This window comes from Podarcis tiliguerta, assembly GCF_965153285.1.
Source record: "Podarcis tiliguerta genome assembly, chromosome: 6".
Lineage (NCBI taxonomy): Eukaryota > Metazoa > Chordata > Lepidosauria > Squamata > Lacertidae > Podarcis > Podarcis tiliguerta.
In genome coordinates this window covers 47,757,335-47,776,767 of record NC_139539.1, presented here as the reverse complement: position 1 = coordinate 47,776,767, position 19,433 = coordinate 47,757,335, and the positions used below count along the sequence as shown (strand labels likewise).

Below are 19,433 nucleotides of genomic sequence, written 5' to 3'. Positions count from 1 at the left end.
TCACCCAAGACGGTAAGGTCAAAGGGGAGGAGCTAGACAAAGAATGATCCAAGAAGTCCTCAAAAGCTGAACAGGTGGAAGATAACAAGGTATGTTACAATGGCTGTGAAGGTGGATGAAGGCTGCAGCAGATAAGAATCTATCGGTTGTCGTGGTACTCATGCCATCGAAATAGAGCCTTACTGTGAAGACTGAGTGTTGGTCAGCATGCACTGATCTACATACATAAAACAAATTCACACACAGGTTTCTTCCAAAAACCCATCCCAAACCCAAACCCCCAAAGTCCCATGATCATTGGCAAATGGTAATGGGGACAGGACAATGAAATCTGGAAGCCCCTAGTCATGAACTGGCACATGGGTGGTGGATACAGATTCAGTCACTCTGACTCAAGGAATGAGGCAGTTGAGCAGCTCGGCAGCTGTATCCATGATGGAGCAGCTCTATATGGGATCCACTCTGTTCACCCCGAAAAGGGGAAGGCTAGAAAAGTTGCCCTAAACATAGTCTGCCTCCCTTTCCCCCTGACTGGATTACCATGCCCAGTGGGGTCACCACCCAGTGGTCGTGAAAGACAATTGAACTTAGTAACATGCAATATAAGGTCTTTGTCGGGTAACACAGACCATGAGCATCCTGAGCGGAGAACTGCCATCACTGCAAGGGAGCTGCAATGTTTTAACATCAATATTACAGCACTTCAAGAAACTCGAAGAGCAGGCGAGGAACAACTGAAGAAAGGAAAAGGAGGCCACACATTCTTCTAGAAAGGTCTACCTGAGCAAGAATGTCCAACAAAAGAGAGAGAACACACACATATATATACACACACAGTGGTACCTCTGGTTACATATGCTTCAGGTTACATACGCTTCAGGTTACAGACTCCGCTAACCCAGAAATAATGCTTTATGATGAGAACAGCAGCAGCAGCAGGAGGCCCCATTAGCTAAAGTGGTGCTTCAGGTTAAGAACAGTTTCAGGTTAAGAACGGACCTCCAGAACAAATTAAGTACCACTGTGTGTATATATATATATATATATATATATATATATATATATATATATCTCAGAATATGCACTGCTTGCAAATGAAGCACTGTGACACTCCAGAAATTTTTCATGTGCAAACATAATTAAAATCATGACCACATGTGACCACCTCAATAGCACATAAGCACAAATCATCATGAATGGGGGAAAAAGAAGAAAAAGGGATGCCAGGAAGGACCTGAAATTGCACAAAAAGAAATGAATCAATCTTATTTTTGGGGGTTGTCATTTCCTTAAGGGTGATATACCAGCCATTTAGGAACAGAGAAATCTACCTTATACAGATCCAAGCTGTTAGTACACCTACGTTATCTGCCGGTGTTCTCATGCCCTTGATGGGTATATCTACAGGCATTGTATGTCCAAAGAGCAAATTTACCACTCTTATCTGAGGTCCTCAACACATATATTTGAGCACAATCACTTTGATGTCTTATTAATAACAAATGTACATATTTAACACTGCTATTGGACTAAGCATTCTAATGGAAATTTGATAAGCTGCTCAAAATGGAATGAGATAAGCTTCTCAATAACTTTGCACGTGTGTGTTAGGTTAAGTCTTAACGCTTAAGTCCAGTCAAAGGCGACTATGGGGTTGCAGCATTCATCTCGTTTTTCAGGCTAAGGGAGCCAGAGTTTGTCTGGAGACAGCTTTCCAGATCATGTGGCCAGCATGACTAAATCTCTTCTGGCGTGACAGAACACTGTTTACCTTTCCACTGCAGTAGTACCTATTTATCTACTTGCACTGGTATGATTTTGAACTGCTAGGTTGGCAGAAGCTGGAACAGAGCAACGGGAGCTCACCCCGTCACGTGAATTTGAACTGTCAACCTTCCAATCAGCAAGCCCAAGAGGCTCAGTGGTTTAGGGTATATCTGAACCAATTTTTCCTCATGGATTTGCATCTAATCTGAATGACCTGTGATGATTTTCTGCACAACATCCTGAATTCTGCTCTACTTTCAAGGTGTTAAAGTCCAAACCTGATGGGTAAATGTCTTTCAAGTGTGTGCTATTCAATTGTGTCAAACACAACAAGGGTTAAGAAGACTTCTGAAAAATTTTAGTCAACTGGCAGTGCAAGAAAAACTAAAAATTATGAAAGGATAAAAGTCACCTCTGAAAAAGTGGCTTGTTTTGCCTTCAGAGCAGCAATTTTAAGGAGAAAAAATTCTTCAGGAGAGCAAACTCTTATCTGACAGAATGCCTGGTTTTAAAAATTATTTTAACTGTATAAAGTATTTTATTCTGCTTATGTAGTTTGTTTTTTGTAATGTCCTTTTGTAATGTCACTTTCTACATATCTCCATTTGAAGAACTGTCCATTTATTCCTACTCTTGCCTTCCGGCTTCCCAGCTAATTCCTGATGCTGAGGAGGACCTCTCCTCTTAGCCTATGACTGCCAAGCTTAATCAGGAGTCCCTGATGAGGAACTTTGTCAGAAGGTTTTTGAATGTCCAAGTATGCTTTGTTGACCAGATCATCTCTATCTATGTGCTTGTTGACACTTTCTCAGAACTCTAGTAGGGTTTGTGAGACAACTCTTTCCCTTGGAGGAGCCTTGCTTGGTTCATAAGAGCCAACTCCTTGAGGCTGAGGTCCCCCCCCCCCAATAAAATATTTGAGTGGACCCGTGGACCCCAAAGTTGATGGCCATTGCCATTCAAATGATGTTTGTGTACAGCATCATATGATTGATTATGTGGCGTGAGGCTTACCTGCCTCCCCAATATTTTATTTAACTTGACACCCCAAGGTTGGACATTTTATCCTTAATAATACTTTCTACCAGTTTTCCCTGGAGAATTGTTATGGTAAGCAGCCTGCTAAGGCCCCCTGGATCCCTTCCTAAAAATTGCTGATACCTTGTCCACTTTCCAGGTCTTGGGTATGATGGATGATCTTAGGGACAAGTAACATGTTTTTGTTAGAAGATCAGCGATTGCACATTTTCATTCACTGAGAACTCTTGGGTGGTTGCCATGTAGACTCAGTTATTTGTCCATTTTTATTTTGTTTATTAGGCTTAGAACTTCATTTCTTATCAGCATTCATCAGTTCTTCAGAGTTGATCCTACAAAAGTTAAATTATGGTTCCGGAATCTGCCCAAAATATTCTGTTGTGACGGCTGAAGCACAAAACTCAGTCAGCTTCTCTATGATTCCCTCATCCTCCTTTAGCACTCCTTTGACTCCCTTTAGCCCAGCCATCTCCCTGCATATTTGAAGTTCTTCTTGTTCGTCTTAATTTTTTATGTGTGTTCATCAATTTCCTTTCTAGCATCCCTTATGGTGTACCTGCACATTTATTTATTTTTTGCCCAATGTTTGCAGTGATGGAGTGTAAGATACAATTACCCGGGGTGGGTACGTGGGGCAAACCCTCAAGGGTGGTGGGGCAAGGAGGAAGCCCACTGCAGCTTGCCTCGCAAAGTGGCACATGTGACACACTCACATTCCGCAGCCAAGCAGAGGAGGGAGGTGGCAACACTGCAGCCAAGGGCTCTCCGCCCCTGGGTCAGGTTTCACCCGGGAGTGGAGCTTACACGAGGATCCACTGAGTGAGCCTGTCATGGGGGCACTTGGTTGCACCCCCTCCGAAGCAATACACCCAGGGCCACGGTCCCCCAGCCCCCCCACCTTACTGTCTGCTTGCACTTTTTTCTTTTCTTTTCCCCCCTCACCAAAGTTTGTGTTATTTTTGTTCTCAGTTTGGACAAGACTTTGTTTGTTAAGGGAAGCCTTTCGCCTCTAGTAGCTTATTTGACTTTGCTCTTTAACCATGCTGGTATCCTTAGGGCTTTCATGGTATCTTTCCTGATCTGTAGTACAGTGGTACCCCGCAAGACGAATGCCTCAGAAAACGGAAAACCCGCTAGACGAAAGGGTTTTTCATTTTCTGAGGTGCTTCGCAAGACGGATTTTCCAAAGGGCTTGCTTCGCTAGACGAAACAGCCCTGCCTCTCCTGTCATTGCGACGATCGCTTCCCCGCTCCTCTGGCTCCCTCCCACCTTCCTGCTGATGGCTCCTCCGGCTCCCTCCCACCTTCCGGCCGACCTTCCGACCTTCCGGCTGCCTCACGCCGCTCCCCACCGCCCCTCGCGCGCTCCCCTCAGGAGCCGTTGCCGCCAGCAGCCAGCGCTGCAGCCGGAGTCGTGCTCCTGAGCCCCGCCGCCCTCCAGCAGCCACGTCGTGCGGTGTCCACAAGGCGCGGGTGAGTCCAAGGACCGGCTGCGGCAGCTGCCCTGCTTCTCCCCACCACTCCCCGCCGTGGTGCTTCGCAAGACGAAAAAACTCACTCTACGAAAAAACTCACAGAACGAATTAATTTCGTCTTGGAGGCACCACTGTATACAGTCAGTGGGTGGTGAAGCAACCTAAAAACTCCTTGACCAAAAGACTCACCCATGTTCTAGCATGTTGAAAAGGCTGCCAAGTTTGACCCTTGAATCAGATGTCTCATCTGGTCAGAATGTGAAGTTGTGAAAGGAGGCAGTGAAAACAGATATTGCCCCAGAGAAACCACTAGATGGTGAGGGGGCACAGTCCTTTCACTGCCACACAGTTTAGGACAACATGTGATTATCCATGAGAATGGCACCTCAGCTTCAATCACATCCAAAAGCTTAGCCACGGAACAGTTTATTAATGTGAAATACATAATTTTCAGATCATATATGCCACAACAACGCTACCACCTGCATCTTCTTTGAAGGCATCTGACGAATATAATTTTTAATAGGACACCGAGTGATAGTATTAGCTCAAATACATTGCTATGAAGTTACAACAACATTGACATTAGTTGATTAAATGAGCAACTACAGCACTTGCATAGTTTAAATGCAGAATTTTTTTTACACTGCCTTTGCCAGTCCAACTTGGTTGTTCCCCCTGTCAAATATACTGTAGTATTCTCTGAGGAACACATCTCCTAGTATCAAGTGATGGTAATCTTTGCTGCCAACGCCAAAGCCACTCTTGCAATGGCCGTTATCCTAGAAAGAAAGGAAAGGATATCCTTAAGATGTGGGTGATTCAACTTCCATATCAACCAAGAAATTAATCGAGGTAAAAATGCACAAGGAAGGGTTTCCATATTTTAAACCCTAGCATAAGGTGACATTCCAACATAAAGAAGGACAAGGAAGGATTTTTCCCTGGGGGGAAAAGTCTCAAAAGGAGATAAATATTGTAGATGTAACACTAGGACAATAGTAATAGCACACAGTGTTGTAAATTCTGTATTCAGTCTATAATAATTAGCACAATACCTTAATAATGAACAACCAAATTGTACAAGTTAGCAAACTATTTTTAAAATTATAGGCAGTCTCCACAATTCAAAATGTTTTTTGCTCTGCTCTGTTGGAAGAAATAATTGCATTGAAATGCCATCTTATCCCCGGAATTATGCCGTCTTAAAGATGATAGAATCAGTTCCAGACAAGGAATCTTTGCCAAGCCCACTTGGAAATGTTGGAGGTTTAAACTGTGAACTTCTATTTGCAAAGCAAATCCTCTACTACTGAGCTATGGCCCCTCCCTATGGAGTCAATGGAGATCACAAGAGACTTATTTCCCATCTCCTCCTCGCTCCACCTCTCCTGCTAGCTATAAAGGATAGGATCACTGTGTCCCCCTGCCAATAGAAGCCCTTCTTCAGGGATACATGTGGTGTATTAAGATGGTGCCGAGAGTGAGATTACAAAATTCTCTAGATTGTGTCACCACTACAAGAGGAAATGAGGGGAGAAAGGACATTATTTGTTTCAAAATCTGCAACTGCCAAGCAAACACACCTGAGAGCTGCACACAGTATATATGTTGCTATATGTGATGGAAGGTTTAAGTCCTTCTCAGGGTCATCAGGCACCCATGTTATATAACATGTCAGAGGCAACCTTCCTGGGATGGGAATCATCTGTAGTCAGAGATACTATACTAAACTGTCATGAAACTACCAGTATGTTGGTGGGGAATTTGCATTGGCCTTTTTTCTATAAGACATGCAAGTTTGGGTCCAGCTCTTCTGACTGTCTCAGGATATCTAATTGGCTTTCTGCCCCAAAACGTATTTCTTTTTCCCCTGTCTTTAGCCCATGTGTTTGTAAATATTCTGCACTTCTAATCTGACCCAAACTGTTTGAACCTGCATTATTATGGCAAGTAGATAATATTCCAGTTCTATCATATACCTTACGAGTATAGGCTTGTGGAGTCAAAGGATATTGAATTCCGTTGATTACAAAAACAACATTTGGCATTTTGTGGAGGTTTCTGCAGCTGAAGAAATGCTGAAAGAGATAAGGAAAAGAATTGAGTTTGGACATTATTCTGATCATGAAGGAATTGAACCAGCAAACCTCAAGTTTGCTCAAGAAATGTCGTGGATTTGTCCCTGAGCCAATCTCAGGAAAGCAAACGTACCGCTTTAAGTGAGAACTTAATAACCATCTAGTGTAACTCACAGGTTTGAACAGCACACTGTAGAACACTGTAGCACAGAAGCACGCCATCTAGCTGAATATTACAAATAAATCATCTCAACACTTCACATCTAAACTTCACAGTCTAAAGCAATGGAGATGATGCAAATGGGTGCTGATGGCAGGCTGATGTACAATCTGTGTTGAGAGATATTGTTTGGAAGAAACAAACGCCAATGTATTTTGCAGACAGACTACAATACGAAATAACAGCAGTGCTCTCTCTCCCCCCCTTCCTTTACTGGATCCCACAGCTTATTTTCTTTTCCTGCCATTTCCATTGTTGTAGCTTGGATGCTCATTCACATTTGCATGCATGCGCAGTAGGTATCATGAAGAACCATGAAGGCTAACACTGAGGTACCAGCAGCTGTAGTCCGGGAGGCAGGGGCACCGACTTGGGCCCCAGATTATGGGTGCCCAATGGAACCTGCGACGTAACATGACGTGTTGACATTATGATGTCCAATGCAATCTCCGGGGTCACGTCTGAGGTCTCGCAAAACCTCCAACATGACTTCCGGTTTCTCCTGAAAGTCGCTTCAGGAGGCCCCGCAAGGCCTTGGATGTGGATTTGTACCAGTGCCTAATCCTCACCACCTTTGGTTGTGCGCCTCTGAAACTGGAGCGCCGTCTAACAGAGCAAGGAGTGTGGACACTAGAGTGATATGGATGATACAGGGCCTCTTTCAGCCACAGTATGAAGAAAATCAGCAAAAGTCAATCTTACCTTGCCAATGGCTTGCTGGATTTGGTTAATTTCAGATTTTGGACCAAGCAATAAGGACGTCCCTGTGTCAAGATGTGCTTTACAGCCATCTCTGCAGGCAATCTTCTTAGAATTCACTAGAATGCTGAGAAATTGGAAATCATTATATTCTTTAGTTTCTGACATGAAACATTTTAAAGCCACACTGTATGGAGCAGCTCTCCAGGATTTCAGATAGGGAGTTCTCATAGCACTGCCTGGAGATATCAGTTATGGAACCTGTGACCTTCTGTTTGCAAAGCAATTGATCTGCCACTGAGGTAGGGCCCTTCCCCAAACATGGGTTGTTGGTTTTTTAATGGAGAGTGGGATGTGATAAGTACTTTCAGGAAGTTGCATTGGAAATTGTAGAAGGCATAAAACAAAACACATGAACTACAGATTGTAAGCTGCTCAGGGCAAGGGCCTGCAATCATATACTCTGTTAATGCCATTTACAAGAATGGTTCTATATAAGTCATCCTAACAAGGGACAACTAGAAAACACAGAGTAAGTCGCACATTCGTATTTACATTTTATTGCCCTCCATCTCTTCCTGTTTAGCTAAATAGTAGCCATTAAAATTATTCAGAGAAACTTTTCAGTTTTATTGTACCCAGTCAATATGTTAAGATTAACAATAATGTTGCTAATACTACTAATAAGAATAATTCCTGCTTACCTGTCCACGGCAATCTGCCATTGATATTCAGATATGACAGGAATCCAGTGAATACGACCAGTAAAATAGGATTGATCAATTCCACCAAAAATGATCATGCTCCCATCTGTTTTTCTGAAACATAGATATATAGTGTGCTGTTGTCAAGTCATTCATTCAGAATAAGCTAAACTGCATATTAAAAGAGTGAATGTACCAAGTTCTTGTACCTCTGTCCAAATTAGACAGACAGACAGAGAGAAAGGAACTTTTGCAGTGCACCAGTATCTACTGGTGAACACTGGACAATGAAAGCTCTAAGATTTTGAAAGGTGAATGCTGTTCATGTACTTTTCCTTTCTTGTTCTATATATCACCATGCTTCCTGTTCAGCTCTGTATATCTCACACTGACTTCCCCCTTCATAATCTTCATACGTTTTGTTCTTCTAATTGGTTTTCATTGTGATTTTAAGCAAGCCAGTTTGGGGCAGTGGAGGCCATTCTACTCCACCAACCCCAGTCTACCTTCAGCCAGCCTCACCTGCCTGCTGGCTTGCTTGCACCCAGTCCAGGGCGTGTCACTGTCTGTCAGATTCCTCCACTTTACTCAGTCTCATTGCTGCCATTATTGTGGAGAATGCAGAGAAAGGGAGATTTGGCCGGCTTCATTTGTGCCTGGCTCTACTTCCACCTACTGCTTCCCTTAGCACCTTCTGCCCAAGAAAGGCTTGCTACCTTCCTTTCACAAAACCATTAAGTGTGCAGTGCTGGGCACACTTACTCAACAGTAGAACTGACATGTACAGGATGAGTTGCATATTATCCACCTAATGTGATGGAGAGATTTATTGTTATTGATCTACCCCCCCCCCCAAAAAAAATAGTCAGGTGAAAAGGTCTTTGCCTTTGCATTACAGTCCTCCAATTATTCTGCATGAGGTAGGATTGTGATTTGGATCAAAGACTCCAGAAGTATTAAATTAAAATCACAAGGAAAGGTAGCTACATGGATGTGTGTGTGTGTGTGTGTGTGTGTGTACCATATTTCCATGCATTACAGAATAGTACAAGAATTAGAAGCAGGGGGGTTGGCCTCTTCACTCTCTGCTTCAACTCTGTCTCCCTCCCTCTCTTCCACATTAACACTTAGCTCACCTGAGCTTGGCTCCCGCTCTGCTCTCAAGGAACAAGCTGCAAGGGGGGTGCAGTCGACTGCTGGGTACTAGAAAACCGGAGGGACCTTTTCTTCTTCATCATCAAGTAGCCTTGACTACAATAGCTTATTCATCACTGGAGAAGCTTAGCATTCTGACCAATTTGAGGATGGGGGTTCCAGTCCCCTCTACCCATCAACCTCTGTGCAAACAAAGCACAGTGGCAGACAGAATTGTACAGGAGGCAAAGCAAAAGCCAACCTGTAAAATAATCTCAGGTGCATTTTCCTTCCATGAATCCTCCAAGTACACACAACAAATCAACTTAGCAGTAAAGCAAAATAATGTTTACCCGCTGAGATAAACAGAAAATTCGTCTTTCTCAAGCAAGCCTTTCTTCATCAGGTTATCAATGAAGGAACTTCTCCGCCCAGGGCCTAAGCCGAGGATCCCATCATATATAGATATGGAAAAGGGGTCTTCTGACTCAGTGGTACTCAATCCAAATTCCATATCAGAAATAGCAAGATTGGATATCTAGGAGAAACACAAAATATTCCCTTACTTTTGTATCATGCTGTAAAGTAGAGAGCAGGCTTCTATGAGCATTGCATTCAGGCTACAATCCTGTGCATGTTAACATGAAAGGAAACCTCATTTGACTTTTCAGACAATAATATTCAAACATGGATAGTGGCAGGTAATAAAATATTGGGGGTGGCAGGTAAGTCCCATCCTGCATAATTGATCACAAGACACAGTCCATGCACACCATTTGAATGGCAAAGCCCATTAACTTTGGGCGGCGGCCCTTGTCAGATAATATTTGGGGGATGAAGGGACCATGGCCCATAAGAATTGGCTCCTATGGAGAGTGGGCAAGAGCGACTTGGGTCCCAGTTTTAAACCTGTTTATTCAGAGGTTGGTCTCATTAATTTCATTGATATTTACTTCAGAATTGCATAACCTTAGCACTGCAGCTTTAATTTGTGCTACTTTGATTCTAACAACGACAATTTAAAATAAACTTCTTGGTTACCATATATTGTTTTCTGAATTCCTTGAGGAGCAGCCATTCTATGAATATATACATAAATATATCCAAGTAATATAATGGGCTGATTCTGTTTTTACTGTTTTAAAGTTTCCAGGATTCAAAAACATTGAGATGCATTGGCCTTGGAAATACACAGAACAGTTAATTATTTATAAGTTTGTATTCCCAACTTGTCCTGTATCTATAAAATACTACTGTATTAGTTTACCTTGACTGTATCACGTCCTAAGATCACTTCCACGCTTCCTTTCCCATACTTAATGGGGAGTAGCTTTCCTTTTCCATGGAAGGTAGAAGACTTATGTGGGTCAAATCTCTGGTGTCTTACTAAAAGTAAAAAGAAAACAGAATTTAATTAATATAAAAAACAATTTTTAATCTGTGATCGATAGCAGAAACAAACTGAAGGTAAAAATTTTCTGAAGAGAAAAATTGTAATAAAAGAACACTGGAAAACACTTGGGAAACATTTAGATATTATTCCCTGATCATTGAAAACTGAGATATCTCTCTCCAGCAATGGAGTGTCCTATTTTGCCATTTGAAGCATAATGGGATGTGCCCCCACTCTACTACCCTGCCTCCCCACCCCACAACTCCTCCACTGCCACCCTTACTTGGGCTGTGTGGGGGCACTGATGACAGCTGGTTCCAGTGATATTTAGCAAGATCTCACCAAAATCTTGCCAGATCTTGAATACTCCATGAGATCTCATGGGATCTCACCGGAAACTGGTGCTGCTGCTGGCGCCGGCCAACAGGACACCCACGGGTGCCACCTCTTCTGCTTCTGCTGCCCGGGGTAGCTACCATATGCTGCCTCATGGGTGGGCCAGCTCTGTCTCTTCTTCCACCATATATATTTCAAAGAACCACATTGTTTTAGCATTATTTTGTACCTGTCACTAAAAACTGGGTTTTACAAAACCAAATCTACTCGATTTATTGTATACTCTAATACGTGTTTACTCAGGAGTAACTTCTATAATTGAGTTTAATTTATCCCAGGTAAGTGAGCATATAGGATTGCAGACTATGCATATTTATTTAGTAGTCTCATTGCATTCAATGAGTCTTACTTTTAGGCAAATAGAATTAAGGCCTCAACCAGACTGGTTATGATATAATGAACTCTTTCCTTTATGCCACTTTGTTTCCTTCCTTTTGTATACCTGGCTAACATGCTTAAACACTTTGACATTCTCAGTTACTTACTGCATGCTTTCTCTTTGCAATAGATAGATGGCACCCAGAGAGGGGATGATCCAGTGTCAAACAGAACCTTGAACGGCTGTGGTGGGGTTCCAATGTAGATAGTTCCATAGTATGTCAGCTGTAGATTTATAAAACAAATATGCATTGCAGCACTACCCTGCCTCTCTCTTTTGGCTTTACATTTTAGTTCCTCATACTTATGCAAAATAATCCTGTAAATCTGAGTACTTAACTAAGAGGTGGGGTGGGGGAGAGGCAGAAATAAATCACAGTCTTTCATAGGGTAATGTGGAAAGGACCTTGTTCAAATAAATGAAAAATAAACAGTATAAATTCTTGAAACTTGAAAGATGCAGCAGTAGAGCTGACATGCCCTTCCCATGTATATCTGTGCATGGGCAATAAATACCGTTTATCTCACTTAATCCTTTGCCTTTTCTTCTCTTGAAAAAACTTAGAATCAGAGGCAGCAGAGGTTTAGATTCTGAGTTTTCCTTCTCCTAGATGGGCTACATTCCCAAGTTAACAAGCCCCATCTGCCCCTCACTTCCCTCTACAGCAGGGGTAGTCAACCTTTTCATACTTACCATCCACTAATGAATCTTTCTTGGTGGTAAAAATTTCCTTACTGCTCATCAGTGCTCAGTGGAATGAGGATTCAGCTTGTGCCCCTACCGCCCACCCAGAATCCTGAAACGCCCACTAGTGGATGGTTGACAACCCCTGTCCTAAAGCATGTACAGAAACCGCTTTCTTGACAGTTCCGCCCACTATTGGTCTCATCCGCTCAATCCACCAGAGCCTGTCTTTTCATGCAGAGGACGTTCCCAACTCACCAAGGGTCTCACACCCATTGGCTCCCCTCACCTGATTTAGCTGGCAGGGCTGACAAACCTTTAAGGGTCTTTAGCAAAGAGACTCTGAGCAAGTGGAAGCTTGCAAGACAACAAACCACTCTTGTTGAAGCACTGTATTCTACACCACTACAGATATTACAGATGCAAGAACTCTGTTCTCTTTTGCATCTGGCCAATGGGATTTCAATGGGGTTCCAAAGTGCTTAACTTTGGATAGTGCTTAACTGGGTGCAATCCAGCAACTCGTCCCATAGAAATAAATGGGGCTTTGTTCTAGCCATGGCTAAATCCCCTTTCCATGCTTTCAGTGGGAATGAATCATGGGTGTGATTTGCTTAACTGATTATGTTGACACCCCCTGGGTGTCAGGAGAAATATGAGGTATTTCAATCAAACATCAGGAAAACATTGGTGAAATTTTGCTCAATGGCGCAGCAAATTGATAAAAGCAAAGCAGACTCACATCCTGGAAGTTCTTAAGTGGTTTCTTAAATCGGCCACGTTTAGAAAAGGCTGTGATATATTCTGTATCCATGTCCCGATGGGTTTTCTGAAAACTTTCTAGCAAGTTTTTCTCCCTGAGCATCCCTCTTCGCGTCTTCTCTCTCTGCAATGGAATCCTGGTACAAAATAATTGAATGATTATGCTTGGATTCTTTTCTGCTCCTGTAAATGTGCTTATTTTGAAATCAGCCTTTCATAATTAATAGGTTTAATGCCATCACCACATCCAAACATTCTCAACAAAATTAAGGCATGTCGGAAATGAAACTTAAAGGTCACATCTACTCAACATGACCAAAGTCTTTCTCAGTATCAATAAAGTCTAATATAGATTACAATATTGCACACAGTTATTCATGCATCTTCTCCATTGACTTCAACAGGATTTGAGCAGGTGTAATTCGGGGTTAGAGTACCTGTAGATCTCCAGATGTTGTTGAATTATTATTTAATCAGAAAACACAGCTGTCAATAAAGTAAATATTAGCAACTTAATGATCACTTACTTAACAAGACATTCAGAGAGAGCAACAAAGGTGAAGAGAATTGCAAGGCACTTCATCCTGCTAGTTCATCAGAGACTGCACAAGTTTCTCTGCTAATTGCTCTAGAAACTCCCTTATTTTATAGCTGCTTGAGAAGTAACCACCATTTTCTAAAGAAAAGGTGGTCATATTTCATCACAGAAAGTTCAGCCCATTCCAGGAAACCAGAACTGATCAGTCACATTTCTTTGCAAATATGTGGAAATCATACATAAGATTTCATCATATACCAGGCATCCCCAACCTTCGGCCCTCCAGATGTTTTGGACTACAATTCTCATCATCCCTGACCATTGGTCCTGTTAGCTAGGGATCATAGGAGTTGTAGGCCAAAACATCTGGAGGGCCAAAGTTGGGAATGCCTGGCGTATACCACTGTAAATATAAACAATTCCATTGAATATGTTGCCATGCATTCTATTTTTTTTTTTTATAAATATTTATTAAGTTTTACATAAACAATAAAAAACAGCATAAACAACACATAACACAGAAAAAATACACAAACATAAAACACAAAAACAACAGTAATGAACAATAAAAATAAAGAAAATTAAAAAAAAAAAAACCTTCATAATAACCTTGCGTTTACTTGTTTCTGCGACTTCCCCCAACCTCCCTACTCTGTATTCCAAATCAAATGTTCTGTCTGCAAATTCTTTCCCTTTATCATAATTTACTTTCTCATCATCTTAAATCCATATCCCATAATTATATTTCCTTCAATCTAAATTTTGGATCTTTTTCTGTTCACCTTTCTTGCTAAAAACCAGTCACCTTCAGTCCGATATCTTCAAGTGTTCATTATCTTGCAGTATTTCTGTAAATAGTCTTTAAATTTCCTCCAATCTTCCCTCACCGTCTCTTCTCCCTGGTCTCTATGTTGCCATGCATTCTATTTCCAACTCCTGTTTGACACCCTGGAGACTCACTGACAGTCAGTGTAGTCCAGTGGTCTTCAACCAGTCCAGACAAATAATGACTGAGCAAAACAATTATTTTAATAATAATTTTTATAATTATTAAAATCATGTAATAATAATTTTTTTTTTTTAATGTTGGAGTAATTCATACAGGTGATCTGAGCACCAAACAAACCCAAAGTTTGCATGCTTGTTGTCTTTGTGAAGTTGTCTTGCTTGCAGTGGAATTCTGTGGCTTTTCCTCATACTATTGCCATGTGATCTGTGGAGGCCAGATCTGCTTGGAGGAGCTACTAGTCTCCTCTTAGCCCAGGAAGGAAATGGCGGAGGCTGCCATCTTGAGTCTCCTAGGTTGTGCATCCACCCAACATGATTCAGACCAGGCCCCTCTTCCCTGGCAGTGGGTAGGGTGCCATGTTTTTGCTCGCCTCAGGTGCCAAAATGTCTTGGGCCAACCCTGGAGGGGAAAAAAACCCTGTAACAATAGCAACTGATTGCATTCTTGACAATTAATAGCAATTCCCTTTATACCAAATAATAATTTGGAATTTAGATCCTTTGATAATTACTGTTACCAAATAGGAGGGCCATTTGCAGTGAAGCCATATTTTCTCATAAAAATGTAAATGAATGATAGTTAATTGTTGTTTCCCAAGTTCCTCATAATTTGATAAATTTTACGTTGCCTTACTTTGGTTTATACAGTATGAATTTTTTGAACTCATTTAATGACCTCAAGGCCTAGATTTAATTACTGATTTTTTATTAGGCCATAGGAATTCATTTCTCAAACTTTGCCACATTCTCACTGTTTCCTCAGTAGCTGCTATAGGAAGATGTTGAAACCAAAAAAAGCTTATACTGGATAAGATACTGATCATTCTTGCATATATTCATCTGGAAAAAGCTAGTTTTAAGAATTCCCATCTTTCCATTTTTACTTTATTTATTTTTTCTTCCAAAGTATAATAATTTACTGAGCAGGGAGAGTCTGTGGCAGAGAGAAATGTGGAAGCAGAAACAGGAGAGGAGGGAAGCCAAGAGGCAGGGATGAGTCAGGCTTGTGATGAAGCCAGGATGTCTCCCACTCCTGCTGCGACAAGCTACCCTCCCTCCTGATCTCCCAGAACTAGAAGAGGTATGAAGAAAGAGGAGCAAAGATAGGTGCACCAGTGGAATCTCAGATTCCTTGGGAGGGACCTGGGAGAGGCGGAGACTTAGGCAGCTGTGGGAAGGCGAAGACCTGCAGTCCCCACAACTGCCTCATAGGGGCAAGATCAGCTGAGAAGAGCTGCTGTGCTCACTAGGCCTGGTCCTCTTGAGCAGACCTTGTTTCTTCTGGTAAAGAATTAACTTCACTTAGTCTGTGTGATTTATTGTTGACCTGCTTTTGACACCCACTCCTGGCAGCTAGCAGCCAGGGCAGAAGGTGGGGGGACAGGCAGTTCACTGCACCAGCCTGGGCTTGGGTGAAAGAACATGTCCACCTAATCCATTCACTCTCCCCACAAGCCCAGTGCAGAGAAGGTTGGAGTGCTCTGTTACAGAAGTATTTTAGAGAGCAAAAATTTTATGAAACTGTTTTTTTCCATTAAAAATATTTATTTATCTTAAATAACACAATTAGTTCAGGTCCTGACAAGCATCTGTATAGAAGGCAATATACAGCTTATATGAGTCAAAACATTTTCTAATGTGTGGAAAGTCCTCTGTTTTCATTTCTTGCCTCTTAATGGTGCTTTTTTGGGGGAGGGACACTCGTACCTCAGAAGTCGAACAGAATCCATTCCAGAAGTCTGTTCGACTTCCGAAACATTCCAAAGCGTGGCTTTCTGATTGGAAGCTCCTGGAGCCAATCGGAAGCCGCAGAAGCCCCATTGGACGTTCGGCTTCCAAAAGAACGTTTGAAAACCGGAACACTCACTTCCAGTTTTCGATGGTTTGGGAGCCAGAACTTTTGACTCCCAAGGCATTCGGCAGCCAAGGTATGACTGTATAGTTTTATTTCTGTGATATATATATATATATATATATATATATATATATATATATATAATGATACAGCAGAATACATTGCAAGAGAGTCGTTATGCTTCAAGCCTTGTGCCAATTTCATGTTATTAGTCAATTTTTCCACAATTGCTATCTGCCATACTTGATTGTAACAATTTGTCAAAGAGATAATCTCCACATTCTTCCAGTGTCTCCTTATTACAAGCCTGTCCTCTAGCAAAATGGAACCTATTAAGGGTTTGAACTGTAAGTTAGTATTATCTTGTGTGGAAAAATGGAACAGCAGAAACTCTGGACATATTGTCCAGCAATTGCTTTTATTTTGACAAATATTTGGCCCCCCAACTGAACCACTTCCCCACATGTCCACCATGTATGTTGATTAGAGCCAAACGGGCCATATCCTCTCCAACAGTTTGGTGAATAAGACAACCTAATATGGGCTAAACATATAGGCGTGAGATACCATCTTTGCAATATTTTAAGTGCTATCTTTCATTGAGGTTGAGACAGATTTAAAAGGAAATTTCCTCACAGTGATGCCCAGACCTCTTTATTAATAGTGACAGTAGGCTTCCCACATCTGTCTTAGACCATCAGATGTACCCATATCTATTAGGATTAGCGTACTATACAGTCTAGACACCAGACTCTGATCCATTCATATCATGAAACCATTGATGTGCTCCAATATTATCAGATACAGGTCTAAAAAGGGGCACTTCTTATGAGAGTGGTAGGTCTTCATGAATATTATAAAAACCTCTTCCCTTACAGTGTGGTTCTTTCAGTTAAATTCCTATATTTGCTTTTGAAAGGTGGAAGTTGCTAATAAATTTCTATGCTAAAGCTAGGCAGGCTTCCCTGTTCTGAAATCTGGACTGAATGCTGTCCAAAATTCAAATGAAGCTGGACAGACTACAGGAATTTTTCATATCCAGGCAATTATTCCTGGTTTGGTAGCCACCCCTACCCCCCATCTTTTGAATGTACTAGGAATCCAGAACTGTGGGTACTCTGATTTTCAAGACATTTCTTAGTGCTATCAGAATTTTCTCTCTGTAACTTTTTAAAAAATACACTATATATCTCAAATACATTCACATTAAATTTTTAGATAACAGAATGTTTGATCATAACAAAGTTTGAACAAACACAGGGGAGAGGACATACGGCTTTGACTAGGGCTGTTCAATAGTGCTTTAGCAAACAGTGCCCTACTGGCACTGATGAAGTCTGTACCGAAAAACCTACACAAGTAACAATAATGATACATAAACAAATGTGGCTATCTTTGAGTGTGGGCTGGGTTTGTTGTTGTCAACCTGAAAAGTGTGATACAACTTTAAAAGCAAATGAGGACTGTGGAAGAATGTGTTTGGACTTCAAAGATCAGTCCCCTCAATCTAATGAGCAATTCATCCAGTTAATTGGCATTAACTATAGGCTGACATTAACTATAGGTTTCCACACACGAATCACTACAGAAAGCCAAGCTTTGAGCCAGTTTCACAATTCATAATTTTCAGAATGTCTGTGCCATAGCAATGCTTCCATCTACAGGCACTTTAAAGTTATTACTTTTAGAAAGGCACAACTGGATCTACTTTAATTTTTTCTTCGCAAAGTATCACAATTTGCTGTATAAAGTAATTTCTTATGGGGGGGCGAGCGGGCGACTTACAATATATTTTAGTGGTTTAGATTTTTCTTTTGAAATTTAGTTGTTTCTTCTATATATATTTTTAAGGAAAAGCCTCTTAAAACTTAAAGCTCTTTTTGATTAATATTAATATTGCATCCCTAGCTCCACACCCAATAAGCACGGGGCACCTTTGCAGCAAAATACCAGGCAAGGCTTTGCCCAGTATCTTGCCTGTGTGATGGGCTCTTGGGGAAAAGCTGTGCAAAACAGGATGCACAGAAACCTAGGTGCTTATTTAATGAGCAATTTCTGTCACTCTTTCAGCATGCCATGCCAGCTGTGGGTTTGCCAGTACAAATGCACATGAAGTTGTGAGCAGAGTTGGGGGAGAAATTCGATTCTGTTCACATTGAAAGGCCACCCAACAAATGCCAAAATGCAGCCACCTTTCAGGATTTGGACTTCTCCAAATTTTGCGGGACAATTCTCCCGCAATGCGATGGGTGCAGAAAAATAAAAACCCACATCCCAGGGTAATGTATTGGTGAAAATAACATACAAAAACACACTTTTGCTTTGAAAAAATATGCATATTTGGCAAAATGGCATGCAAACATGCATATTAGGAGACATTAGAACTAAAATTATGTGAATTTTCATGAAGACTTTTTTTAAATTCTGGAAATGTGGAGAACTGAAGTTAAGGCTGGAAAAGGAAGAAACTGGGAGAAAGCTAAATGGGTGGATTTGCCCATCCCTGGTGGTGAAGCTTCCTGGAGAAAGGATGTTTTCAGTACAGGATCCAGATATGGTTGTAGTTCAATTGATCCAAATGGATTATTATTAATAACATCTGATTATACACTCACTTTTCAAACTGTTCTTGCCTGCCTAACAAGGTGGCTCTAAGGATAACTAAGATAGGAATCACCTGAAATTATTAGGGCAGCAAGGTGGCACAGATGTATCCTCTCCACCCAGTTTAGGGCAAAATGTGATGATCAATTAGGAATAGGATGGTGAACCTGTGGTTCTTTGGATGTTGCTGGACTGCAACTCACTTACTGGGGGGGGGGCACAGGTTCCCCATTCCTGAATTAGGAGCTCCTATATCTCTGGTCACTCTCCAATTCTGTGCATTGTTTTATTGCACAGTAATTTATATCTATAAGCTATAAAAAAGAAAAGAAATAACAACAAATAAAGTATATTGATGTGTTTTTTCTCTGTATAACTTGCACTGGAGTGATTCTGAGAGTGAGTCCCAGGCCCTTGGCTTTCCCCTCCCCTCCCATGCTCTGCTTGCTGACCTCTGAAATGGCACCCCAACTTCACTCATATCAACTCCTAGGCAGCGAGGTCCCTTTGGTCCCCCAATAAAATATTTGAGCTCCCCCCCTTAATGGGCATTGCCATTCAAATAGTGTGTGCGCACTGCATCATGTGATTGATTATGCAGGGTGGGGCTTACCTGCCCCCCCTATTTTATTCAAATAGGCACCCCTGACTCACATTAACTATAGGCTTTTACACAGAAATCGCTAACAAAAAAAC

The 19,433-nt window shown here is 41.5% G+C and overlaps 1 protein-coding gene across 1 annotated transcript; it reads right to left on the bottom strand.

The window, feature by feature from the left end:
• Positions 1 to 4,690: 4,690 nt before the first annotated feature.
• LOC310679918 (chymosin-like) lies at positions 4,691 to 13,345 on the bottom strand. The gene is made up of 9 exons (XM_083445867.1): positions 13,260 to 13,345; positions 12,713 to 12,869; positions 11,393 to 11,510; positions 10,386 to 10,504; positions 9,472 to 9,656; positions 7,985 to 8,098; positions 7,284 to 7,407; positions 6,263 to 6,361; positions 4,691 to 5,062 (listed from the first exon to the last, which is right to left on the bottom strand). The coding sequence occupies exons 1-9, from the start codon at positions 13,313 to 13,315 to the stop codon at positions 4,922 to 4,924; spliced, it is 1,113 nt and encodes a 370-aa protein (XP_083301993.1). The 5' UTR covers positions 13,316 to 13,345; the 3' UTR covers positions 4,691 to 4,921.
• Positions 13,346 to 19,433: the final 6,088 nt, after the last annotated feature.